Genomic DNA, 27,400 nt, shown 5'->3' on the forward strand with positions numbered 1-27,400 from the left:
GAAAGGAATATGCAGTGGATACCCAGAATCTGGTGGAGTCTAGGATGAGAACAAAGGCACAGTGGAACTCTCCACTGAACAGTATCGTAGGAGTACTTTCACCACAAATACTGCAATGGTTCAAGAAGATGGCCCACTGCCACCTCTCAAGGCCAACTAGGGATAGGCAATAAATACTAGCCTTGACAGCAGTGGTCATAGCCCGAGAATAAATAATACAAAAAAATGGTTTTTGAATAAAGGGACCTAGAAGAGAATTCCAGGTGGAAAGGACAGTCACCAAATGGATGTCAGCACTGATAAAAGATAATGGGAAGATGAACTTCAGTGTTTGAAGAACAGAAGGTGCTTCTGGGGTCATAAGGCATGCAAAGATCACTAAGGTAGAGTGGGCAATGCCATGGTGAAAAAAAAAGGTTTGTGATATTGTTACATTGGGACACAGGAGCCAGCAGAAAGGACAGAGGTGATGGGAGTGTGGGACTTGGTGCAACTGGCAGTGGCTTTGTGAATGACAAAGCTGGTGGAAGGTTTGAGGCAATAAGACTAAGCTAGAGAACATTTGTGAAGTCAAGCTTTCAGGTAATGCAGGTGTGTAAGTTGTATACAGTCTCAGCAGCAGAATGGGAGAAATGACATAGGAAAGAGCCATGTTGTGGTTTTAACAAATCATTAAAACCAGAGGAGACATTAGAGGAAGCTGAACAGTTAAGACAGCTGGTACCAGGAAAGCATCCCAAGGAATGGAAGGTTTAAATTCAAGAGAATGTGGTATTAAAAACAATGTTGGTGAACAAAACGAGGCTAAATCAGTTGTATGATCCAAAATTCTACTTGAAATTATGCAGACATTTACCTGTTACTACGTACTAACTTGCTTCTTTCATAATGTCTATCTCTGTAAAATTATCTCATAGTGCGGTATGTAAAAAAATAAAACCTTCTTTCTTTGTACTTCAGACATAATACTTGCTTCTAACTGCTATCAACTAGGGCATTCCAGCATGAAATACCCTCCACGCCGCCTCTCCTCCATTACACACCCTCGGGCTGGTGGGAGGGGTTAGATTGACGGACCGGAAGTGGATTGGGACAGGTTAGGGGGAGGGAACTCCTTGGATACCGGAGAGGCGTTGCCAGGTGTAATCCAGAGGGAAGTGATGGGAAGAGGTATAGGGAATTTCGAAAGGAGCAGAGATAAAGACGGATAATACAACAGAAGGGTGAATGTGGAGAGATAGCGGGGAAAGGAATGAAGCAGAAACAGAAAATGCTGGAAAAACCCAGCAGGTCTAACAGCATAATGCGAAACAATCCATGCATACAGTAAGCAAAGTAATCAACCTTAATCATAACTCTGCGAAGGTAAGAGCTCAGTGTCATCCCTGCAGGTTACTGATATAGAAACAACTGAGCTTATGTCACAATATAATTATGGATAAGGAAGGCTATTAAGAAGGTCCAACTTGATTCACCCATCCAGAGAGATCCTAGAACCTCAACAGATGGAAAGCAATGCTGATCTGAACAATCTCCACAAATAGGATTTGCATTGACAGCCTTTTGGTATAAAGCAACGTACATGGTATGGCCAGCCCCTGCCAACCAGATAAAATTCCTGGAGACACAGCATGCAATCAATTACTTCATCAGCCTATTGAACTTGGTACTAGTTTTAAAGCATATGTGAAGTGTAATTTTAAATCCATTTAATTTTTCTTAAAAAAATATGAAATTTCTGCTGTTTCCCATTTGTGGACCTGAAATACATAGGAATGGGATATCTTGGATTCAATTTCCATATTAGAAGCATTGTAAGGATGTTGGCACATGTTATAATCTCAAGTTTGCAAACATATTTGACTGTCTGGATTTTCTTTTTCTAGATAATTTGGATAAATGAGGTTCATTGATGAGCAGGCTTAATATATAATATAAAACCGTGGTTAGGATTTTGCATAATATAATGCCAACCTCTAACAGTTTCTATGAAATTATGTAATCATACAGGTTATGCTGTGGTTCAATGGAATGACCTTTTCTTTTTGATATTTTTCATGTAATTTATTTATAGTATATTTTCTGGCTTTTATACAAACTTGTTTCTGCAACATTTTCCAAAGATCTTTGGAAGCTGATATAACCCCAGCTTGCTTCAAGTGGCACTTTAAGATATGCATTTAATGAATGTTTTATAACTTCTTCAATATTCTTGCACTATTCGCATTTCCTTTCTCATAGGCTCTGGGCTCCACTATGTATCTGGTTTAAAAGCACTGAAAATTGCAGCTTATGTCATGCTGGTCAGTAAGCTCTTTACCTGACTATTAGATGCTTCCAGTTAACGCTTTGCTGCCATGGGGAAACTGCAGAGTAAACAGAAACGCAACATATCCCGATACAGGTACGGTGAATCTGTTGAATGCATGATCGAAGGTAGTAATACACTGCAATTAATAAATCTATCATCATGCTGCGGGTTGCACTTTAGTAATATGCATGTTCAAATTAGACCTTTTTAATATTTGTTCTTGAGATGTAGGCAATGCACTTTTATACTTATCCCAAGTTGCCCTGAAGGCATTAAGAGTCCACCAGACATTGTGGGAATGGGAATCACATATATGCCGCACATGCTAGGAGTGGCAGATCTGTCTTAATTTGGCAACTTGCTGGAAGCTTTCACAGGCTTTCCTGGCGCCAAACCATATATTTTGAGTTCCTTTTCGCCACTTGCCATGGTGGTATTTGAAGTCCTTAGCTTTTTGGCCTGCCAGCCCCATAGCCACAAGGCTGTTATCATGTTATCATTCAGTGAATCTGTAAGTTAAAGGACATCTCTGAGCCAAGGCCCTTCCTGGCCTTATGTTCAAGGATCCTCCTACTCCCATAATAACTAAAGAAAAAGCAAAGTGCTAATTTTTATACTACAGTGAGTGACCTAATCCAAGTTGTTTCCTTTTTAATCTTATAATCATGGAATGTCAAAAGTACAGAAGCAGGCCATTTAACCCATCAACTCTGTACCATTTTTTCTCCATATGAGCCACTTAGTCTGATCCCATTCCCCTGCTCCTACCCCATATCCTTTCAAGCCTGATTCCTTTTAAAACAGATTTATGGACTCTGCTTGAATAGCACATTAAGGCAGATAAATTCACATGTAATCACACATTGTGTAAGGAACATTTTTCCGTGTTCTTATGTTAACCACATCCTCCCTTTGATTGCTCTTGTAATCATAAGTCTGTGGCCTCTCATTACTGCCGATCATTATTTACCCTATCATCATCCTTCATAATCTTAAAGATGCCTATCAGATCTCCCCTTGACCTTAGTTGAAGTGGAAAAAGATGTAACTTCTCAAATTTGTCTCCATAACTTTTGTCCCTTGTAACTTGCAGCATCCTAGTGAATCTGTGCCACACCCTATCCATTGCCTTTATGCTCTTTCTACAGTGGGGTTCCTAACACTACACACACTGCTTTAATTGCAGCAGAAATTAACTCCTTTTCTACTTTTTATTATTTCTCATTGTATGTGAGCATTGCTGCCTAGGTAAGCATTTATTGCCCATTGCTAATTACCCTTGAGAAGGTGGTGATGAGCCACTTTTTTGAACCACTTTAAGCATTGCGGTTTGGTACAACTGAGTGGCTTGTTGGGCCATTTCAGAGAGTGGTTAAGAGTCAAACACATTGCAGTGGTTCTAAAGTGTTAATAATCTGGAACTTGTTGTCGACGAGGGTGCTAGGAGAGGAGACGACCGAAATCGAGGTGTTGCTTAACTCGGATCCAGTATAGGTCAGCGGTTGAGTGGGATTTAGTGTGAATAAGGACACAGGCAACAGCATTTTGGATGACCTCAAGTTTACAGAGAGCAGAATGTGGGAGGCTAGCCAGGAATGTTTTGGAATAGTCATCCAGAGGTATCAAGGCATTGGTGAGAGCTTCAGCAAAAAATGAGCTGAGGCAGGGTCAGGCAATATTACGGAGGCAGCCTTAGTGATGGTGCCAGTCTATGGTCAGAACTCATCCCAGAGTCAGATATGACACGAAGGTTAAAAACAGTCTAGTTTCAAACAGTTTCTAGGGAGAGTGATGGAGTAGATGGCTAAGTATGGAGCTTGCATTGTAATGGAAGACAATGGCTTTGGGCTTCCCAATATTGGATGTTGGACCAGCAGTCTGATAAATCGGCGACAGTGGAGGAGTTGAGAGAGGCGGTAGTGAGGTAGAGCTGGGTGTCATCAGCATGTAAAAACTAATGCTGTGCTTTCATCTGGCTTTGCTAATGAACCACTGTAGTCCATGTGATGTATGTGTACATCCACAGTACACTTAGGATGGGAGTTCCAGGATTTTGACCCAGGAACAATGATATAGTTCCAAGTCAATTTGGTGTGTGGCTTGGAGGGAACTTGCATCTGGTGGTGTTCCCATGTATCTGCTGCCCTTGTCCTTCTGGGTAGTAGAGGTGGTGGGTTTGGAAGTTGCTATCAAAGGAGCCTTGGTAAGTTGCTGCAGTGCATCATGTAGATGGTACACACTACTGCCACTGTGCATTGGTAGTGGAGGGAATGGATGTTGAAGGTGGTGGATGGGGTGCCAATCAAGTGGGCTGCTTTCACCTGGATGTTGTCAAGCTTTTTGAGTGTTGTTGGAGCTGCACTCATCCAGGCAAGTGGAGAGTATTCCATCACACTCCCAACTTGTGCCTTGTAGAAGTGGACAGGCTTTGGGGAGTCAGGAGGTGACTTACTCTGCAGAATTCTCAGCCTCTTGTAGCCACAGTAACTATACAGAACTATACAGCTAGTCCAGTTCAGTTTCTGGTCAATGGTGATCCCTAGGATGTTGATAGTGATTTGAGGGATTCAAACATGGGGTTCTGGAAAAGATGGGCACAGATTTGGGAGGTGACAATACGTTCAAAGTTTTGGAATGGAAAAGAAGATTGGAGATGGAACAATAGTTTTCAAAGATGGTGAAGTCAATGTTTGTTTTTGGAAAGGGGAATGATGATGGCAGATTTGAAGAAAAGAAAGAAAGAAGAAAGAGAAGCATTAACAATATCACCTAACATGGGGATCAGAAAGGGAGGTTGGATGGTCAGCAGAATAGTGAGAATAGGGTTGATGGAGCAGGAGTTGTGCCCCCTAGACACAATGACCTTGCAGAGAGTCTGAGGGGAGAAAGGAGAGAAACATGTGAGTTCAGGGCTAGGTTGGGGGGAAGCTTTAGAGGAAGTTTGATCCAGTGAGTTAGGGGAAGGGAGGGAAGTCGCAGAGATAGCTGATTGGATGATCATAAAGACACCCATGAGCTTCTTGCTCTTATTTTTGGAAATGAATGCCAAGGAGAGGGGAGAGGGTTTTAAGGAGAATGTTTGCAGTAGAGAGAAGAAATGGGGTTATTTTTGCATTTCAGGATGATACTGTGTGAGGGAAGAGAGTAATTTTTTTTTTCAAAGACGAAGGCATCAAATGTAGGGGTGAGGTTGCTGTTGAGCAGATCGTTACCTGAAGATATATAAAGATGAATGGAGGGCCAAAGGCAAGATGGTTGGAATTCTCAAAATATATGAATTGAGAGTAGTTTTTGTTTACCAGGGCCAGACACAGAAAGAAGTAGGGTTGAGGGATGTGGATGCAGGAGAATTGAAGCAAGTGGCCAGAGGTGGCCTTATCTGTGACTGATATGATGTGAGTATCTGGACCATGTGATATGGCAAGATCAAAGAGTTGGCTGTGAATATGAGTTGGGAAGTTGATATGGAGGAAGTGATTGAGGAAAGGTTAAGAAGGAGGGCACTGAACTCAGTGGTGAAAGAGTGTGATACTACATTAATGTTAATTAGAGCATGGTTACATAAAACAATGATTTGACAGCGAAATCCAAGCAAGCAGTATCATTTTGTGAAAAGCTGGGCCCTGTTAAACACTGACTAAATACAAAATAAAACAAAGCAGTGGAATTTTAGTAATGAGGTCTGCACCAGTACTGACTCAGCATTGCCATACAATGGTCAGACACTGAGCTCTGATTTATACCAGTAATCAGGCTTCATTTACTAGCAGTGGGACAATAAAATGTGATATTTCATAGCTCCAGCTCACTTCCCAGTGTCCTACTTCTGATCATTGATGAGCTGTATAATTAGATTAAGCAGTGCAGTTGGGCATTAACCACGGTGGCCCCTAATTCATTGCTGTGGTCTAGCTCCATGAGTGCCAATAGCCCACTATTATTTCACCCAAGTGACTGTTCTTCATGTATGAACAGAAACTGTCAGCTATTCTATCGTAGAGAGGGACGGTGGGGGAGTCACAATGGTGCCTAATCCTGTCCTTGTATAACTTTGCTACACTGGTCACTAGATGACGGTCAAGAACAGGAACCCTAGTTTATTATTTTTTCTCCTAAACTGCTTCATTGAAACTGAAACCTATTTTAGTGCCCTGACTATTGCTCTGGCTGACATCAGCTAAAAGACTGAAAATAAAATCAAATAACTTCAGTAGAGCTCAGTAGTGTAAGATTCATTTGTAGTGATTTATTTTAAAATAACTCTAAATAATGTAGGAAATAGAGTTCTTTTGTATACATCAGGATACAACATATGTCACATTGCCACTGTAATTCAGATCTTGGTGTGTATTCCGCAGGCACTATTTGTTACAATCTGTAGGGAGTTCTGGTCAATCTGGACTGTCACCTTTCAGAATCAGATGTCAGTTTGAATTATTGGTAACACTGTCAGTCATCTCTGCTGAGAAAGGCAGGAGTTCAAGCCCCAACTCCATGCATCTCAGCACTTGATCAAGGGGGAGCTCTGCAACCTGCAACTCTGGAGCCACATGTGTCTCTTTGACATCTCATTTGAGGCTCTCAACCTTTTCTAGTTGGATCATGTTATTGTGAAAAAAGCCTAAAAAAAAAAGTCAAGAAAAGTAAGCCATGTTTTTATTGTGAGGATAAAAGGGAAGAGCAACAAATGCCAGCGTCACTCATATCCCACGAAAAGAATAAAAATGGCTAATCATTTTGCTGCATTTTATGGTTTCAAATTATTATTTTAACGAAAAATATAATTGTGCTCTAAATAAACTTTTTGTACGGTATGGCTACATCATGGTTATAGATACTGCCAAATTTTCATCTTGTTCCCATTAGATTTTATTTTAGACAGTTTTAAAATGTTTTTTTGAAAAGGCTCATCAGGTAAAAAAGATTGCTGACCTGAGGCTAGATCTTTGATTCTGAAGTGGAAATTTCCCGACTCGGCAGACCCACTTCATTTTAAAGGGCCCGATTTCACAAATATTTGCTCTGGGGAAGCAAAGGCAGGATAGAGTCAGGCCTGTCGACCCCGGAAGGAGACTGTAGGTGGGCTTGGAGGCAGGAGGGTGCCAAGGCGGGCTGGTTAGAAATCCCGCCTCAGTTGCCTCGGACTTTGTCCCAGTTGTTTTAGAAGCTATTAAGCCTATAGCCCTCACTCCTCTCACCCTCACTACCCATGCCCTTTGCCCCCTCCATGACAACTTATGCCCTATGTCCATTCCATACCACCTCCACGCCAACTCCTGTCCCCACCCATGCCATCTCATACTCCCATGCCACCTCCATAGCCACCACCCAATATCCATCATGGGCAGACCTCAGAAGCCATGTGGAGATGAAAAAAAATAAACTTCTAACAGTCGAGTAGCGTTCTTACTCATACACACTTGGTACAGAAAAAAACTCTCATTCATGAAACACATTCAAAAATTTTAAACCTCCTCAAGTGTTATAAAAATATACAAACTTCTATTCAGTAACCACATCCAAGACAGCTAATTCATAAATAGCCTCTTTAAAATGTTAATCAGAATGTGAACTCAGCACCATCACCTCGCACCCCCCCCACCCAACACTGAGATAAGCGCTTCTTAAGCCTTTGAAACTCAGCCAAACATTCATAAAGCTGCTGCTGTTTGTAGCTACTCCTACCAGGAGACTTGCTGTCATGGTACGTACCATTCATCTGTTTTGCACCATCCTCACATATCCACCCTCTTCTGCAACCACTCTGCCATCTGTCATCCAATTATGCCTATTCGATCCCTCTTTCTGCTGCCCTCCACTTTGCCCTTTACAAGAGATCTCTGTAGCATTTCAGCTCTTATCAAATGGCCAGCATTTTCTTTTCTGGGTGTTACATATTAGAGTTCTTTTTGTTCTTCCAATCTCAAGCACCTCTTCACTGGTTTCATGGTCTGTAAATGGGATTTTTAGCATGCGTGTTAATGTCTACATTTCAAAGGCCTCCATTTTCTTCTACAGATTTTTTTTATTGTCCAGTTCTCTGAGACATACAGGAAAGTGGATAGAATGTACCATCTTATGAGTTTTTTCCTTGTTACAAGCTTTAGTTTTCTTGCTAATACATCTTTCACCTTCAGAAACTTACTTTTGGCTATCCCTATCCATCTAATTTTGGCATCATAGTGACCTCAACTGTAATAACAGCCCTCGGGAAATGTCAACAATGAACACAATGGAGACTGCAGGAAAAAATAATAATGGTTTTTTTCTATCCTACGTCAGATGGCCTGTCAATCAAAACAGTCCAGCAGCTGGTATATTTTTAATTCTGAAAGCTTTAGCTTTTTTTTGTTTTTAAAGACCTGGGGCTTTAAATACCTTCAGATCGCGACACTTAAACAGACTTTTTTGGCCCTTCAAGAGCATTTATGTCTACTCCATAAATTTGTGACTCCCGCACTGCGTATTAAGGCCCTTGAAACAGAAAAAATGGGACCTGTTTGAACTCCGCACCAATATCAAATGGCCCTGCTGAGTTCAGGTTTCCCTTCTGTGTGATTCACACACTGCCCCCTTCCCCTTGCCAGCAAAAATAGGATTTCTCGGAAATGGAGGCAGGACTTCCACATCGGGATCTAAAAGTCTGCAGATTCAGCTCGACTCTGAAAATCCGATCCCTGATCTAGGGTGAAACTTCAGTGCAGTACTGAAGAAACATTGCACTGTCAGAAGTGCTTTCTTTTGGTTGAGATGTTAAACCAATACTCCGTCAGCCTGTTCAAAGGAGAGATGGGGAGTTCTCCCAGGTCCTGGCCAATCCTTATCCCTCAATTAACAGCATTAAAACAGATTATCTGGACATTTAACTCTTTGCTATTTATGGAATCTTACTTTGAATAAATTTACAACCATGTTTACTAACAAACCAAGTGAATGCAATTGAGCAATGAGTTACTTCTGAAACATAATGGAACATCTTCAGGCCCCAGAAGGTGCTCTTAAAGTACAAATTCTTCATTCATTTGATACCCTAACAGCTAGATTCTTAATCCACGTCTTTGGTAAGACACAGATCGCAGAAGTATAAGCGGAATGTGTTAATCCACTACTCAGACCTCCTCAGCTTGAGCTATTTGTATCCTGGCCTAAAATCTACAGGATCCATTCATAGTTATTATATACCCACAATTTGTCAAGAAGGTAGAGAACAAATTCTAAACTAAATGACTTACACTAGAGTTCCCAGGTTGCACTGTGCATTATGCCTGAATTGTATTGTATTTTTTTCAAGGATTGATGGGGATACAGGCCACAGTTCGATCACTCAAGTGGTTCAACAGTACAGTCCTGCACATAATGATGCTGTGACATCATTAGCCTCCCTGACATCTGAGCACTGTGTGTCTGGAGGAAAGGACAAGGTGAGGTTTCCACCTCCGGAAGGGCAGAAATGAAGGGTATTTGTTTGAGCAGGATTTTACATTTGTATGCACAATAGTTTTGTGATGTCTTAATGTGTTGGTTTACACACACGTCCGCACGCGCGCACACAGATATGCACACACACAAATTGGACTTTCATAAATGCTTGGTTCTATGTCTCTTTGTAGCTTCCTTCTTTATCCAGGAAGGCAGGTACAGGCTTGGGGCTCCAGAAAGCAGTGTCCTGTGAGGTAGTATTCCATTTGTACTGTAAATGCTAGCTTATAAACTGCTTGTTCATTACTAAATACAAATGATTGGTATGATAGCTGTGTTTTTAAGTATGCATCTGTATGTACTTACATGTAGGATGTTTGGGTTCTAATTTAATTCAGTAGTGATGTCTGCTGCCTGTTACTGAGATGTACCCATTTTTACTGCCCTATAGACAGTGGTCATATATAACTGGAAAACTGGTGGTGTGCAGCAGAAATTCATAGGTCATGAACGTGATGTGACCAAGGTAAGAGCAATTTATAAATCATTTGGCAGTATATTTACTAATCATGATAGAGGCGGTAAGAAATGGAGGAATGCCATTGACTGTGCAAGTGGAAATGGCCCATCCTACGTTCTCTGGGGCCTAGTTTTAAAGTCTAGCCAAATGCAAGGGATGAAGATTATCCCTCTAGTAGATTGGCGCAGTACATTGCATTAATCATGTCTTTTACCTCTAAGGTCATGGTTCATAGAATCGTAGAATGGTTATGGCACAGAGGAGGCCATTTGACCTATCAAGTCTATGCCAGCTCTCCTCAAGAGCAACCCAGTTTGATCCTTAACATGTGGGAGTGGGACTAAGCACTAAGGTCCAGAGGTTTCAATAGACAGATACCAAAACCCCATTCATGAAGATCTTAAGGTGCTTTGAAACCCTGTAGCATGAAGACCTCTCATTGTTTTTGATGGGATTCTGAGAAATTGATTTCAACAAGTATTCTAGATAAGCCTAGAGTGGTCTTCAACCAAAGTGTGTGTTGTAAAAATACCCCTCTTCCCTTAAGCATGGTAGTTAAATTCATGAGTATATTGACTTGGCAGATTATGTGTGCCAGGTGAACCAAATCCACAAGGGAAACTTGGTCAAGCTATCACAACGGTTTTGCAATTTGTATTTATTACGAGAAGATATGTGCACTGAATTCATAGAGGTTTTAAACATTAAATTAAAATATTAACAAAATAAAAGATTTCAAGCACATACATAAGACTACAATTACTTACTACTATTACAAATCCTAAAATTCCTAATTGACCTGGTTCCCAGTTATACACCCATTTTGAGGCAACAGTTCAAAATAGATCTTAGATTTAAAACAAACCCAGCAAGTTAACTTGACAGTGGAGTTCCAAATGGTTTTCCCAAACTTCAGTTACTTTACATAGCAGACTTATGCACAAATGGCTGGAGGCTTCTTAAAGGCTGCTTCACACACTCCTGTTAGATCTTACATGGCCTTTTCCCACAGCCTTTCATTCTTCTTTATATGTGTTTTTCTCTCTTTAATTTGTAAATTTTGTTGTTCCATATGTCCTTAAAACTGTATCTTCCTCATAATATAAAAACTTTCATGTTGCTGATATTGTCAGCAATCTTTGGGAAAAATAAACACACTCCTTAGCCTTGCTTATCTGGCAAGTTGTACACAGACTAAGATCTCTTTGAAATCCAAACAATGCCTTCATTTATCGAAAAATGCAAATTCCCTTCACACCTGACATGCTAAGCCAGCATCCATGTCAAGCACATTTCTACATCTAGCTTCTTTTGATGATTTCAAGCTTGTAGTCTACTAGAATCCAAATGTAATTAAATCACACAAACAGACCCAATTATAATCACACCCATTATAGGTAAAAACCTACATCACAATAAACCAGAAAAATATCATGAAAATTATTATACTTTTGAAACAAGTAGCATAATATCCTTACAGTGAGTGCTGAATAGTCATGGAAATATGACTTTTAACTGTTCTCTCACTCGTCCACTATATCATTTAATACTTCAAAAGGAAGAGAAATCTAGGCAGAGTACTCAAAGTACGTAAGTCTGCACACCCTGCCCCTTCTCCCCTCACCATTCTATCCGTACAAACATAGAAATGTATTTGTTACCTGTCCAATTTTCTCCCGGTCTAAATCTGCCATTTTGAGCTCCTCCATTCATTGTAATGAAACACAATACTTCAGCCAAACCTGGGAGCTGACCTGGAGCCATCCACTGCCAGAACAGCAAACACCGGTTCTGCTTTTGTATTCTGATGACTTATTGCACCCTGGGGAGTTTTGACTTTGGGTGATGGTGTAAAATACAAAGAAAAGTACAGCACAGGAACAGGCCTTTTGGTCTTTCAAGCCTGCACCAATCATATTGCCCGTTAACTAAAACGTTTCGCACTTCCGGGGTCCGGATCCCTCTATTCCCATCCTATTCATGTATTTGTCAAGCTGCCTCTTAAACACCACTATCGTACCTGCTTCCACCACCTCCTCTGGCAGTGAATTCCAGACACTCACTACCCTCTGCATAAAAAATTTGCTCCGCACATCTCCTCTATAGTTTTCTCCTCTTACCTTAAACCTATGTCCCCTAGTGATTGACTCTTCCACCCTGGGAAAAAGCTTCTGACTATCTACTCTGTCCATGCCACTCATAATTTTGTAAACTTCTATCAAGTCGCCCCTCAATCTCCGTCGCTCTAGTGAGAACAATCCGAGTTTCTCCAACCTCTCCTCATAGCTAATAACCTCCAGACCAGGCAGCATCCTGGTAAACCTCCTCTGCACCCTCTCCAACACTCCATATCCTTCTGGTAATGTTGTGACCAGAATTGCACGCAGTATTCCAAGTGTGGCCTAACCAAGGTTCTATACAGCTGCAGCATAACTTCCCAGCTTTTATACTCAATACCCCTGCCAATGAAGGCAAGCATGCCATACGCCTTCCTGACCACCTTATCCACCTGCGTTGCCACTTTCAGTCACCTGTGGACCTGTACACCCAGATCCCTCTGCCCATCAATGCACTTAAGGGTTCTGCCATTTATTGTATAATTCCTGCCTGTATTAGATCTTCCAAAATGCATTACCTTGCATTTGTCTGGATTAAACTCCATCTGCCATTTCGCCGCCCAAGTCTCCAACCAATCTATATCCCGTTGTATCCTTTGACAATCCTCTTCATTATCTGCAACTCCTCCAACCTTAGTGTCGTCTGCAAACTTACTAATTAGCCCAGTTACATTTTCCTCCAAATCATTTATGTATACTACAAACAGCAAGGTCCCAGCACTGATCCCTGTGGAACTCCACTAGTCACAGCTCTCCATTCAGAAAAGCATCCTTCCACTGCTACCCTCTGTCTTCTATGACAAAGCCAATTCTGTATCCATCTTGCCAGCTCACCTCTGATCCCGTGCGACTTTACCTTCTGTACCAGTCTGCCATGAGGGACCTTGTCAAAGGCCTTCCTGAAATCCATGTATATAACATTCACTGCCCTTCCATTGTTGATCATCTTTGTCACTTCCTCGAAAAACTCGATCAAGTTAGTGAGACACAACCTCCCCTTCACAAAAGCATGCTGCCTCTCACTAATACGCCCATTTGCTTCCAAATGGTAGTAAATCCTGTCACGAAGAATCTTCTCCAATAATTTCCCTACCACTGACGTAAGGCTCACTGGCCTATAATTTCCTGGATTATCCCTGCTATCCTTCTTAAACAATGGAACAACATTGGCCATTCTCCAGTCCTCTGGGACCTCACCCGTAGCCAGTGAGGATACAAAGATTTCTGTCAAGGCCCCAGCAATCTCCTCCCCTGTCTCCCTCAATACTCTGGGGTAGATCCCATCTGGCCCTGGAGAATTATCCACCTTAATATTCTTCAAGATGCCTATCACCATCTCCTTTTTGATCTCAACATGATCCAGGCTATCTACACACTCTTCCCTAGACAAATCGACTGTTAAGTCCTTCTCATTGATGAATACTGATGAGAAGTATTCATTTAGTATCTCTCCCCTTTCTTCTGGCTCCACACACAGAATCCCACCTCTGTCCCTGAGTGGGCCTACCCTTTCCCTGGCTACCCTCTTGCTTTTTACATATGTATAAAAGGCCTTGGGATTTTCCTTAATCCTGGTTGCCAGTGACTTTTCATGACCCCTTTTAGCCCTCCTGCCTCCTTGTTTAAGTTTCTTCCTACTTTCTTTATATTCTCCATGGGCTTCATCTGTTCCCAGCCTTCTAGCCCATACAAATGCTTCCCTTTTCTTTTTGACTAATCTCACAATATCCTTCGTTATCCAAGGTTCCTGAAACTTGCCATACTTATCCTTCATCCTAGCAGGAACATGCCGGCCCTGACGTTTGAAAGCCCCCACATGTCAGTTGTTGATTTGCCCTCAAACATCCGCCTCCAGTCTAGATTCCTCAGTTCCTGCCTAATATTGTTATAATTAGCCTTCCCCCAATTAAGCACCTTAACCGGAGGACTCCTTTTATCCTTATCCACCAGTACCTTGAAACTTACTGAATTATGGTCACTTTTCCCGAAATGCTCCCCTACTGAAACTTCGACCACCTGGCCGGGTTCATTCCCTAATACCAGGTCCAGTATTGCCCCTTCCCTAGTTGGACTATCTACATATTGTCTCAGGAAGCCATCCTGGATGCACCTTACAAATTCTGCGCCATCCAAACCCCTAGCACTAAGTGATTCCCAGTCGATATAGGGAAAGTTAAAATCACCCACCACAACAACCCTATTGCTTTTACATCTTTCCAAAATCTGCATACATAACTGTTCCTCAATCTCCTGCCGGCAATTGGGAGGCCTATAGTAAACCCCCAACACTATGACTGCACCCTTCCTAATCCGGAGCTCTACCCATATTGCCTCGCTGCATGAGCCCACCGAGGTGTCCTCCTGTCGTACAGCTGTGATATTCCCCTTAATCAGCAGTGCAACTCCCCTATCTCTTCTACATCCCTCTCTATCCTGCCTGAAACATCTAAATCCTGGAACATTTATCTGCCACTCCTGTCCATCCTTCAACCAAGTCTCTGTAATAACAATAATATCATAGTCCCAAGTACTAATGGGCGATATCAGATGAGTTGCCTGGCATTAGAACATAAGAAAAGGGAGCAAAAGCATGTCATATGTCCCCTTGAGTCTGTCCCACTATTCAGTAAGATCATGGATGATATTTTGTCTCAACTCCACTTTCCTGCCCTATTTCCAAATCCTCCCAGATAGAGAATTCCAAAGATTGACAGTTCTCTGAGTGAAGAAATTTCACTTCACCTCAGTCTTAAATGGCCCACTTCTTATCTAAGTGTCATAAACTTAGAAATACTCTAAAGCCAGGAGCAACAGCCTCATAATATCTATACATGTCTCCTGATTTCAATATCCATGCCCAACACTGTTTTACGCTTTTGTTCGAAGTCAGAATGACCTTCCATATTAACTTGCCGTGACTCGCTTGGACTAAAGTGCAAGAAAAAGTCCCCTCCACACTTTTGTCAGCTGGGGAATGATACTTGATAGACCTCGAAATGGAGGCGACAGATTGGACAGTGTACAACATTGGCTGTTTTCCTTCATCAGATAACACACTCGATTAATTCTCATGTGCCATTTTCATGCAGCTTGAACGGTTCGCCTGTAGGACTGGAATTTTACCAACTGTTTGTACTGAGATGCAGTTATAGAGCTGACTTGTGTGAATGTGGCCTGCTCCAATCTAATTCATGAGCTGTGGCTTTGGGTTTATTGCATCTGCATACGATGCACTGGGAGACCTGTGGTTCCATTCTTTGATCCTAAGATTGGTGGGAATCCTGACCTGCATTGAAGCCACCTCCATGTGAACAAAATGGTGGATGCTCACCATAATTTGGAATTGTGCATGTTGTTTTATTTCAGGTAACCTGCCTCTTTCAGTCAAACAGGATCTTCAGTGCTTCACGTGATAAAACAGCCCTAATGTGGGATATGTACAATAAAGTTGGACCACTGCAGGAGTTTACTGGGCATGAACTGGTGGTGACTGGCCTAGCTGTGAGCCCAGGTATGAACTCAGGAAGCCATCATTCACTGTTATATTTTAGAATTTTGTTTTTGTGTATTTCTCTTGCCACAATAAATTTAACCAGGTCATAGCAAAGTTATGCATTTATTGAAAAGGGAACATTTTCCTGTTTTTCTTACAGAAAGAAAAGGGAAGAAAGGAAGAGAGTCGGAGGCAAGCTGAGAGATAACAACAAAATGTGTCTAACAGAGAGGAAAAGACAAGTGGAGAAATATCTAAAGAATGATAATGCATTAGAGATTTGGAAAGGAAAAGAGCTGGCAACAGAATAAAGCATTTAAGAAGCTTGCACATAGGCAGAAAGAGAAGAAACAGGGAGAAAAAGTGGAAAACAGAGTAGACTAAAATGACGGTGGGCAACAAGCAGAGGCAGTGGCAGGAAGAGAAAGATGCTAGGTTTTTTTTACCTATTTTCTCTGTGAGCAACAACATATATATTACCTTATTTACCAATGTATCAGCATTTCTGGCAGAAGTTCTATCCCTTCCTCACTGACTGTGTGCTGGGTCAAGACATTGTGCCTGCTTTGGTCTTTTTCCCATTAAGAGTGCCATGATTGTGTTACAATATTGTATTATTGTCCTTTCCAGATGGTTTGCAACTGTGTACAGGATCCCGGGATAATTCCATGTGTATCTGGGATGTGGAAACTGGGAATTGTCTACAAAGCTGCTCTATTTCCAGGAATCTGGTAGGACAGATTGGTAGCTGATCGCTGGTTTTCCGAGTGCTGTTAGGGCGATACTTTAGCGCAATACTGAGGAAGCACTGTACTGTCAAAGGTGCTTTATTTCAGATGAGATGTTAAATTGAGGCTCTGTCTGCCCTCAGGTGGATGGTAAAGATCCCAAAGCACTACTTTATCCCCCTGTCCTGGGACAAACATTTGTCCTTCACTAATCCTAAAACAGATCAGCTGATTATTTATCATGTTGCTGATTGTGGGAGCTTGCAATGTATAAACTGGCTGTTGCATTTCTTATATTGCAACAGTGAATACAGTTCAGAAGTACTTCTATGGCTGTAAGGTACTTTAGAAAGTCCTGGGGAGTGCGAAATGCGTGTTATTTCTTTAGTCAATTTTCATTATGTTAGAATAGACACATTTAAACGACCATAACACTGCCCCTATCCATGTACTCGAGGTTCACTGGAACTGTGCTCCACCTTTCAGATTCAGTCAGTTACAAAAGGCATATAACACTGGTGTTCCCCATCTTATTTCACCTGATGAATATGTTGTATAGCATCTCAGTAATTAATTATAGAATGATCTGCTGAAAGGACAGACATAACTCATTAAGCAGACCAATAATCGGGTGATGATCCTTTCTTCCTGTACTGACAGAGGTATCACTGTCTCCTCTTTTCTCTCTTAAAGTCATATGACCTATATTTTCTTGAACGTTATTTGGAAGATTCAACAAAAGCACAAGATCTGACCCATTGTCAGTTATCTTTTAAAAGACAATATGGGGGTGGGGTATTTAACAGGAAACCGGGCAAGGGGGCAATTGAAATGGAACGGATGACTTACCCACTAACCTGCCACCCCTACCGATTTTAAATTTCAAGCGCCAAGAACAGCCACCCAAAGCTAGCAAGATCCTTGCTAAATAGGCAGATGTAACCCTGATGACATCATAGACCTCCAACTGTAATCTGGATTGAGATTCAGTTCAGTCGGGTCCTGACAGCCAACAAAGAGAGGAGATGCATCCCATCGCTCTCAGCTGCCCTTAAACTCAGATCCCCGGCATGAAAGTTCAATGTTCGATCAGTTCTAGAGTGTGAGATTTTTACTGGCATCTGTTTACTTTTCCACGGAATCTAAATTAGTGGCCTTGTATATAACTGCTCTTCTCCTTCCCCTTTTGCTGTTATCTGGTTACGTGGCAGCACTTCTTAATTAAATTCAATTCATAAAAAATCTGGAATATAAAGTTAGTTTTAGTGATGGTGACTATGACAGCCATCATTGATTGTTGTAAAAACCCATCGGGTTCATTAATGTCCTTTAGAATAAAGGGTTAACGTTTATGTTAATTAGACAATGATAATAATGTAAGCATGACATCAAATCAGATGACCAAGAGACTCCAAAGGAGCAGGCCACCGATCAGTCTGTGTAAAGAGAGTAATGTTTCTTACCCTGAGGTCTTGGTTGTTAATATATATTTTTGAGAAAAACTTAATACACTATGAGTGACTTGGACATAAGCTGTAAGAGGAACCTCATTCAGCCAGAAATCGACATGAAGCATAGGACAACAATCTAAACCGTTTAGGGAAGGAAACCTGCCATCCTTACTGGTCTGGCCTACATATGACTCCAGACCCACAGCAGCGTGGTTGATTCTTAACTGCCCTCTGAAGTGGCCTAGCAAGCCACTCAGTTCAAAGGCAATTAGGGGCAACAAATGTTGGCCTTGCCAGCAATGCCCACATCCCATGAAAGAATTTTTAAAAATTGTGGCTGACTCTTTTCCAGGTGACACACATCTGCTGGGTTCCTGCGGAATCACTTGTAATCCAGACCTCAGAGGACAAGATGATCAGGTGGGTAAATCATGGCTCAGTTTAACCAATGATCACTAAGTAGCGATCATTATATTGATGTTCTGTATGCAGTAAACTGGCATAGAAGTTCAAGGTGTATATTTGATATACTCCCAATCATTCACAAACCTCAAATAAGATCAACAGCAGTAGTTAGACCTTGTCTAAATTCATTAAATAACTCTAAAACCTTGCAAAATGATACACCAATGGCATGAAGCATATTTAAGGTGGTTAGGATAGGTTCTTTTCATAGGTCAAGCGCTTCTTATTTTAATATATCCCCCCAATCTATCTTGAGCTCCAGCCATTGATGGAAACTAGCTGTTAAACTGTACAAGCTCCCTTTATCCTCAGTGTTGTCTTTGGGTACTCATTATCAAAGACCTTTTCCGTAGCTCGGGTTTACTGTTTCGTTAAAAGAGAGTCCTGGCCGCATAATGAGAACTAAGAAGCAGTTTTACATCTTTTTTTTAGGGCCCCCACTGTTACTTTGTTTTGATAGTTGTTATTTAGGCACTGAGTGCTGGTTAACTCCATTAAGGATCTAGATTAGTGGAGATTTTCAGCTCGACACTACTAAGCAGCTGGATTAACTTTAGTAGGGATGGTCATTTATCTATCTGAAGGTAACAAAGAAAACCTTTAGGGAATTAGGTTAAAGAAGGTAGGCTGTTTTTCATTTGAGCAAAGGTACATGGCTAAATTGAGAATATGTCTAAGCATTTGTCAGGGAACATAGCAGATGAATTTGAAGTTAAATTGGCGGAGAGTTCAGGATATTTTATTCTCAGAAGGGGAATGTGGGGCTATTTCAGGGAGGTACAGAACTGTTTTGGAGGCTCTGTAAAAATGCAATGCTACAGTGACAGTTAGTCTGTCATAGCTATCTCATTCAGGAAGTGACAGTTAGAAACTGACTGTTTGCCCAGCAGAAATAACTGAAAATTGGACAGAGTTACATCAGGGATTGCTCTTGTACACCTCCTGGTTTCAATTATGCACTTGCGAATGGTGCATGTTGCAAGAATTATTTTTAAAAGGTTTTAAAACTTGGTGATAGGTTATCTTTGTATTTAACAAGTTCTGTCTGTGTTGCAGTAGATGGAGAAGCTGGTTGCTGGCAGAAATTAGGTACCTTTATCCAGTTTTGATGTTCAATCATGGTACATAAGCAGGTTTTAAAAAGCAGCTGCAGTTCAGATGTGTGTGTCAAGCTTATCTCAGTATGTTACAAGTCTGTCTGTTACCGGACAGTCAGAATAATAAATAAAAATTAAATACAACCAACTGTAGATTCTTAAAAGTTTTACTAGTGTACCCATGGGATTCCAGGAATGCTTTTCTGGGATATAAAAGGATGAATCCGCCTGGATTGCCGGATCAATACAGAAATCTCAGAAAAGGCACCAGCCAATTTGAAGGTCCCAAAAAAATCAGCTTGAATTTCCAAGAAACCGTTTTAACTTAATTAGACTCCCTCTTTTGTTTAATATATTTGCAAAGTGTTGGCTCAGTTCGTTTTATTATTTTGCCAACTCTTTTAGAGTTGGTTGGAAGGATGCCCATTGTAAATATATAACTCATAGTATTTTATCTGCTTATCTTTTGTCAAATAAATTTGCTTGATATTTTAAATGATGCTTTATCATTGGAGATTGAAATGAGATCTTCTAGAGCATTAGAATAGTAGCTAAAATAATTAGGTGGCAGTGTTTGCTGTTCATTTCATGCTACTGAAATTGCAGCTAGATCTGAAGGTAAGAATTGACACTCCTAACAGAATTGGAAGTTGTAACTTTCCTGTGAAGGTGCCTAAGAGAACTGAAACAATTAAGAACATGGTTCGAAAAGAGCAAGAAGTGTTAATTGATGGCTTCCTTGTTGGTGTTTTTTTTTTGTTTCCTTGACAGGATCTGGGATAGTCGGGAACTCCAGGTGACCCACACTTTCCCAATAAAGCAGTACATCCAAACACATTGTGACGCCAGTCCTGATGGGCAATATTGCATCACTTGTAGCAATGGTTTTAGTGGTGAAGGCTGCGAGGCCACAGTACGTAACCCCCATTTTGGCCCAGCTTAAAGAATGCACATGGTCAGACAGAAAGTTTATCTTAAATAAAAAACCTGCTTGTGGTGAAAATAGCATCTTCTGAGTTGTTGACTGTACAGCAGAGATTTGGTCAGGAACTGTGGCCACGTGTGCTTGACGTCGAGTTACATCAAGTCTAGAGCATTGATATTTGTTCCAGTAGGTCAGTGTTGGCATTTCAGCTGCATCCCAACCTCCTCCCACCCTCCCTTCCTCTAACTCTATCAATGTAGCCTTCTATTCTTTTCTCCCTCATATTTATGTAGCATTCCTTGATGCATCTATAGTATTGGCCTCTACTCCTTGTGGTAATGCATTCCATGTTTTCACAACCCTCTAAATAAAGGAGTTTCTTCTGAATTCCTTATTGGATTTATTAGCACAATCTGATGTTGAGGGCTCCTATTTTTGGACTGCCCCACAAGCAGAAACATTTTCTGTTCAAATAACCTATCATACCCTTTTATTATAAAGATCTCTATCATGCTGCCATTCAGGGATCTTCTCTTATCTAAAGAAAAGAACCCCAGCATGGCCAGTCTTTCTTGTATCCTCTCAGTTTTTATACAACCTTGTGAATCTTTTTGTACCTTCTCCAGTGCCTCTATATCTAGATTGCATAGTACTCCAACTTCTTGGCTTTTCAATTTTATCCTTCTACAAATGAACCCTAATGTTTGGTTTGTTTTTTTTTAATGGCAATCTTTAACCTGCATCTCTACTTTTAGTGATTTGTGAATGTGCACTCCTCAATCTCTTTGCTTCTGTAACACTTACTATTCTAGCAGTATGAAGCTTTTCTTCTTCCTATTAAAAATGTACCCACTCACACTTACCAACATTGACATTTATTAATGCCGTAATATATTCATTGCTATTTTCTTTTGTGTTAATTATAAACCCCAGTTTGGTGTTGTCTGCAAGTTCTGAAATTATACTTCTGATTCCTGAGTCAAAATAATTAATGTGAACTGCAGTGCTTCCAGCACAGCCCCTTTGGAAAACCACTTTACCTGGAAAGGTAATCTGGATAGATACCCTTTACCCCTACATTCTGTTTTCTGTTTTGCAGTAAGCTTGCTGTTCAATTTTCTGCCTGACCTCTGATGCCATAGCCTTAGTCATGAGCCTACCAAGTGGTACCTTATCGAAGGCCATCTGAAATCCAAATATATTACCCCTAGTGCATTATCCTTTTCTACCCTTTCTGTTGCATCTTCAAAAAATTCAGTAAGGTTGTTAAGCTTAACATTAGTGGTAGAAAATATTATAGATCTTTACCCAAGTATAACATTGTAAAATATCTAGGACTAAAATATATTGAATTTCAAAAGAGAAGGTCATGCTGCATCTGCAAGTGTTAGCTGCTGAGGGAGTTTTATGAGAGTTGCTAACAAGACTGTTTTCCTCTCACTTTCCAGCTCTGGGACCTGAGGCAGGCAAAACGTAAGGTATGCGAGTACAAGGGACACCTACAGACCACTGCAGCCTGCATCTTTCTCTCAAGTGCAACTTCCACACTCCCCTTGGTTGCAACCTCAGCACATGACTGCACTGTGAAGATCTGGAATCGTGACACTGCAGGTACTGTCATTACAAGAGACAACACACCACAATTTTGTGACACTAACTTCAGTCGGTCTCTCGTATCTTGGTTGTACTGTAATCTGCAACCTTTCTCAGGAAAGATTAAGCAGGCTGGGGCTCTTTTCTCCAGAAAATAGGAAGCTGAGGGGTGACCTAACATAGATCTTCTAAACTTTGAAGGGGTTTGATGGCGTAGACCTGGATAAGACGTTTTCACTGTGGAGCAGACCAGAACTAGGGCACACAAACATAAGATAGTCACTAGTAAATCCAACAAGGAATTCAGGAGAAACCTAGTGAATTATTAGAATGTTGAACGCGCTACCACAGGAATAATTGAGGTGAACAGCATAAATGTGTTTAGGGGGTAGGTGGATAAGCACATAACAGAAACAGAATAGAAGGTTATGCTGATAGGGTGAGATGACAAGGAGTGGGAGGAAGCTCCTGTGGAGCATAAATAACATGCGGACTAGTTGGGCCAAATGGCCTCTTTCTGTGCTGTAAATTCTATATAATTCTATCTTGGTGATTGAAATAACTTAAAATCCGAGTAACAATATGTATTGTAATCATAGCAAACTCAGGGGAATAACCAACGATTAACCCGCAGTATGATTCTGGAGCAGCAGAAACCTGGGTTCCAAAAACTGGAAATTGATGTAGGTTCCAGTCTGCTTTGTTTTGTGGTGAGACTGATGTGAGGGACTCAGTTTATACAGATGGGTCTCGCTGCCCAAATGTAACACATTGAAACATGGCCAGAATGATTGCTACTAGCCTGGCCCAGGAAATAAATTTGGTACCAACAATTCCATACAAGCAAGTATATTGGGCAAAGTCAGTGCCTGTCATCAAACAGTAAATCTAACTGTAGTCACATTCCAATAGAAGAACAGTTTTCTCCTCTTGATGCTTTTAAAAAATTCATTCATAGGATGTGGGCGTCACTGGCTAGGTCAGCATTTATTGCTGGTGGTACTGACCAGGCTCTGCAGCTTTACTATGAAGTTTCTGAAATTGTTTATGACAAAAGCCAATGTAAGCTTCGATGTCATATGCTGATGCCCCATTCAGCACCACCAATAACATGTGCCAAGAAGGGAGAATATGGTTCCTGTCACATGCTGAGTTCCCAATCTCAGCCCTTTCATTGTGTGTAAATCATGAATTAATACCTTGTACTTCCCACAGAGTGGAAAAGATGGTGCTCCCTGGGGTGCTCTTATAGGCTCAACATCTGACTTTGTGGCATTAATGAAATTTTGCTTGTAGGTCATCCTCCCTGTTGAAAATACATTATTTCAAACTCTTTAAGTTGCACTTGTAAGTCTTAAGTTCCATAGCTTTGACATTCCTATCCTTACTGAGGGAGTGCTATACTGTTGGAGGTACTACCTTTCAGGTGAGATGTTAAACTGAGGGCCCTGTCAGCCTCTTCAGATGGATGTAAAAGACACCATTGCACTATTCCATGAGCTGATGTCTTGGCTGACATTTAACCCTCAATCAACATCACTGAAGCAGCTGACCTGGTCATTTATAGCACTGCTGTTTTGTGGGAATTTACTGCATGCAAATTGTGTGCTGCACTTCATATTGCAACAGTGACTACACTTAAACTATTTTATTGGCCATAAAGCACCTTGGGATATCATGAGGTTTTGAAAACCACTATATAATTCCAAATCTTTCTTTCTATCAGCATGTTCTAGATGGATGAGTGTTGGAGTAATAGGCGGTTACACCAATGCATAACTCAGAGGAAATATAGGGAGGGCATCGAGAATCAGTTTAACTAGTTGTGATGATTCTCCACCATAGGCTCTGAACTGGCCCAGCAATTTTTTTAAGCTTTCTTTCATGGTGTAAGACCCAATTATTAAATAAAACATAGCAAAAGATGATGAATATAAAGAGCTGCTCACTCTGTCTGAAATTGTGATGTAATGCACTGTTCCAAATGGGAAAAATGAGAGAAGATGGAGCTCCCCCTGAGTAAGTGTTTCTTTCAATGGTGTTTGCTGTGGTTTCAGTGAATGAACAGCACTGCATAGAGGAACCTATAAATGGGATTTAAGTATGGACTGATACAAACTGGGATAAGTACTTGCTATTCAAAGTGCTCTTGCTGTTCTGTTTCCCTTTCAACAGTTATAAAAACCCTCTTGAGTATCATTATTTGAAAGCACTTACATGCCTACTAGTTTAGCTTGTGTGTGAAGCATTCTTTTTTAAGTATATATTCCAATTTTTTGGAACTTTTTAATGCATTTACACTTTGGAATGTCCTGAGGTAGTGAAAGGTCCTATATAAATGTACCTTCTGTTTCTTATTGAACTCAGTTTCAAGTAGCGCTTGAATAAACATGCAGTTTAATGGGGAGATGATTGTGTAGTGGTAATGTCATCGAACTAGTAATCCAGAGGCCCAAGCTAAAGCTCCAGGGACACAGATTCAAATTCCACCACGGCAGCTGGTGGAATTTAAATTCAATTTATAAAATCTGGAACGGAACACTAGTCTCAGTAATGGTGACCATGAAACTACCATTGATTGTCATAAAAACCTGTCTGGTTCTCCAATGCCCTTTAGAGATGGAAATCTGTCACCATTACCTGGTCTGGCCTACATATGACTCTAGACCACAACAATGTGGTTGACTCTTTATTGCCCTCTGAAATGACCTAACAAGCCATTTGGTGTGAGGGCAGGCAACAAATGCTGGTACAGTGACACCCTCATCCCATGAAAGAATAAATTTTAAAAAGTCCAAATACTGTTGAGCAGACAGGGCAGACCCTGCCTTACTCCTTCCAGTGTGGAATGGCCCTGTTAACTGACATTTTCTGTTCTTGTACAAACATTTCACTTTCTATTTTCTGCCCTCTATGCTACGTTACTCCTGATTGAGAGAGTAACCTGCTGCAATCTCCTCCCAGCCTTCTCAGTCAGTGAGAGTGGCTCAGCCTCTTTATTCCTTTCAGCATTTCCTTCCAATAGGCCAGGCCAGATTAATAAGTGTGCATAGAATTGTGGAGAGCTCTAAACAACTGAAAATCAGCTTAAGACCTGGTGATTTTTTCTTTGAGGTGGAGAGGGAAGCCCCTCTCATTTTAAGAATCCTGTTGTGAAAGATATAGACCCTTTGTATTGGGTATTCTGATGGGAGGAGTCCAAAGGCTTAACCAACCTTAATTTTTCTCTTTCATGTTGTAGTCTGTGTGAGTTCCCTTTGCCTGGATGGTGCGGGACCCCTAACGTCATTAGCTTCCAGTGACGCTGTTAATTTGCTGTGTGGCAGCTTTAATACAGGAATTCACCACCTCCAAGTGAACCATTCAAACAGCTGCAGCCTGAGTGAAGTGGCGAGATTCTGAGCATGCTGAAAAGTCGGAGATGCGACGACATGGCGAAAGAGCTGGGACTGTTTGCGGCATGTCCCTAGTTGAGCAGGTGACAGTGGAACACAAGGAAGATACAGTAGGACCAGGCCAAACGTACAAGATTAGGATACAAAGCAACCAAAGAGTGAAAAAGCAACAAAGCTCTGTTTTTAGGCAGTTTCCTGTATGAATTGTGTCTGTGTGTAATGTGGATCTCAAGAATGAGGCTTAATTTATTATACTATCGGGATTGAATTGTTCTAGGTTCTGGAAGTTGTTGAGGCATGGAACATTGGATCATTGAATGCATAAATTGAAGACATCAGGAGGCAATGGGAGGGGTGGAGAGTGAGATGTCCTTTCGACTGCTCTAGGACAGATGGGATGAGGTGTACTACTTTCTTTTTTTATTGAAAACTTCTAAGATTCCATGAGGGAATGCTATTTTTGCCCACTAACCCTATTATCTCCATGGCATCATTGGTGCAAATGCTGCATGTTACGTATGGTTACACCAGTGACATAACCCGCTTGATTAGAGTCCTTGCTCTGTGGTATTACTCTAAGAGAGCAAAGCATTAAGAACTCTTATCTGTAAGTTCTGCCAATCCGTTGGTGAGTTCCATACAGTTACAACATTATTTAAGCTGGGCACATAACGGAAATAACATCTGCAGATGGGCAGTGGTGCTGATATAACACAGCAGCATTGTAAATATGCAATACTTCCTGCTGACGGCTTATCTCAGCCTGGAACTGTTTAACTTCCATATGTCTCCCCTACACCTAAAGACTGCTGAATAATTGATCTTAGCACAGAGAAAGCAGCGTTACTGATGTAAGAATTAGTATTTAATATGTACTTTCTATACCTTTTGAATGGAGCACATCTCCAATCTATGTGTAGTTTTCTTGCTGTATTACAATTGTGATGCTCTGTTGTGATATACCTGCTCTGGTCATGGGCACCAAAGCAAGTTACCTGTAATGGCTGGAAATTACACTGGGGTGTAAGGTGTAAATAATGTTATTTTAATGAATATAGAAATGGGGAAGATAAAAATGCTAATTGTAATCATAGTTTTTTAAAAATTGTAATTTATATAAACATCAAAAGAGAAATAGTTTTGGGAAGATTGATAGGTATTGCACCTGACTGCTTAAAAGAATCATGAAGGTGCTTTGTGACATTGTGCTATAAACAGAATTTGTGATAGGGACCATGGCAAATAAAATACATTCTTTACTGATTTGATCATGTGCTACCATGGAATAAAACCTAAGCGGTTCCAGTACAGCTACAACTTTGACACCCACCCAACAAAGTGCAAAATGATCTAGGTATTCCCTATTCACAGGAAACAGAATGAATCCAACCCAACAATTACCGCCCTATCTGCCTACTCTCAATCATCAGCAAAACAATGGAATCAGTTGTCAAAAGTGCTGTCAAGTAGCACTTGGAATCACCTTGTTGACACAGAAGGAGGCCATTCAACCCATCGAGTTCATGCTGGCTCTCTATAGAGCAATCCAGTCAGTCCCATTCCTCTAATCTATAACCGCATTGTCTCCACTTCCACTGTGGGCAACGAGTTCCTCCTTATTAATAATCTGCCCCTGGTGCTTGCTTTAGGTTTCACCAGGGCCGCTCATCTCCAGAACTTATCAGAATCTTAGTCCAAGCAAGTATACAAGAGCTAAATGCCAGAGGTAAAGAAGAATGACTACCCTTGACATTAAGACAGCATTTGAACCAGTACACATCAAAGAACCATAGTAAAACTGAAGTCAATGGGAATTGTGGGAAACCTTTGCACTGGCTGGAGTCATACTTGGCACAAAGGAAGATGGTTATGGTTGTTGGAGACCA

The 27,400-nt window shown here is 41.0% G+C and overlaps 1 protein-coding gene across 9 annotated transcripts; it reads left to right on the forward strand.

The window, feature by feature from the left end:
• Positions 1 to 1,106: 1,106 nt before the first annotated feature.
• wdr31 (WD repeat domain 31) lies at positions 1,107 to 26,774 on the forward strand. 9 transcript variants are annotated; one of them, XM_041194609.1, is made up of 10 exons: positions 1,107 to 1,365; positions 2,242 to 2,404; positions 9,603 to 9,732; positions 10,182 to 10,256; positions 15,734 to 15,878; positions 16,491 to 16,591; positions 18,392 to 18,459; positions 20,373 to 20,514; positions 21,975 to 22,137; positions 25,361 to 26,774. In XM_041194609.1, exons 2-10 carry the CDS (start codon positions 2,358 to 2,360, stop codon positions 25,519 to 25,521), a joined length of 1,032 nt encoding a protein of 343 aa, XP_041050543.1. In that variant the 5' UTR covers positions 1,107 to 1,365; positions 2,242 to 2,357; the 3' UTR covers positions 25,522 to 26,774. The 9 variants fall into 9 exon arrangements, with proteins under 9 accessions (XP_041050543.1, XP_041050545.1, XP_041050550.1 ...); XM_041194611.1 differs by having other exon boundaries at positions 1,107 to 1,326; XM_041194616.1 differs by lacking the exon at positions 2,242 to 2,404.
• Positions 26,775 to 27,400: the final 626 nt, after the last annotated feature.

The sequence above is a fragment of the Carcharodon carcharias genome, chromosome 8 (genome assembly GCF_017639515.1).
Source record: "Carcharodon carcharias isolate sCarCar2 chromosome 8, sCarCar2.pri, whole genome shotgun sequence".
Classification (NCBI taxonomy): Eukaryota; Metazoa; Chordata; class Chondrichthyes; order Lamniformes; family Lamnidae; genus Carcharodon; species Carcharodon carcharias.

Excerpts from the sequence above, each read along its gene's own strand:
- wdr31 (XM_041194608.1), top strand. The coding sequence starts at position 1,253 with ATGAAGCAGAAACAGAAAATGCTGGAAAAACCCAGCAGGTCTAACAGC. Across the intron at positions 1,327-9,602 it reads CGAAACAATCCATGCATACA|GATTGATGGGGATACAGGCC; the intron begins GTAAGCAAAGTA and ends ATTTTTTTCAAG. Across the intron at positions 15,879-16,490 it reads TGGCCTAGCTGTGAGCCCAG|ATGGTTTGCAACTGTGTACA; the intron begins GTATGAACTCAG and ends TGTCCTTTCCAG.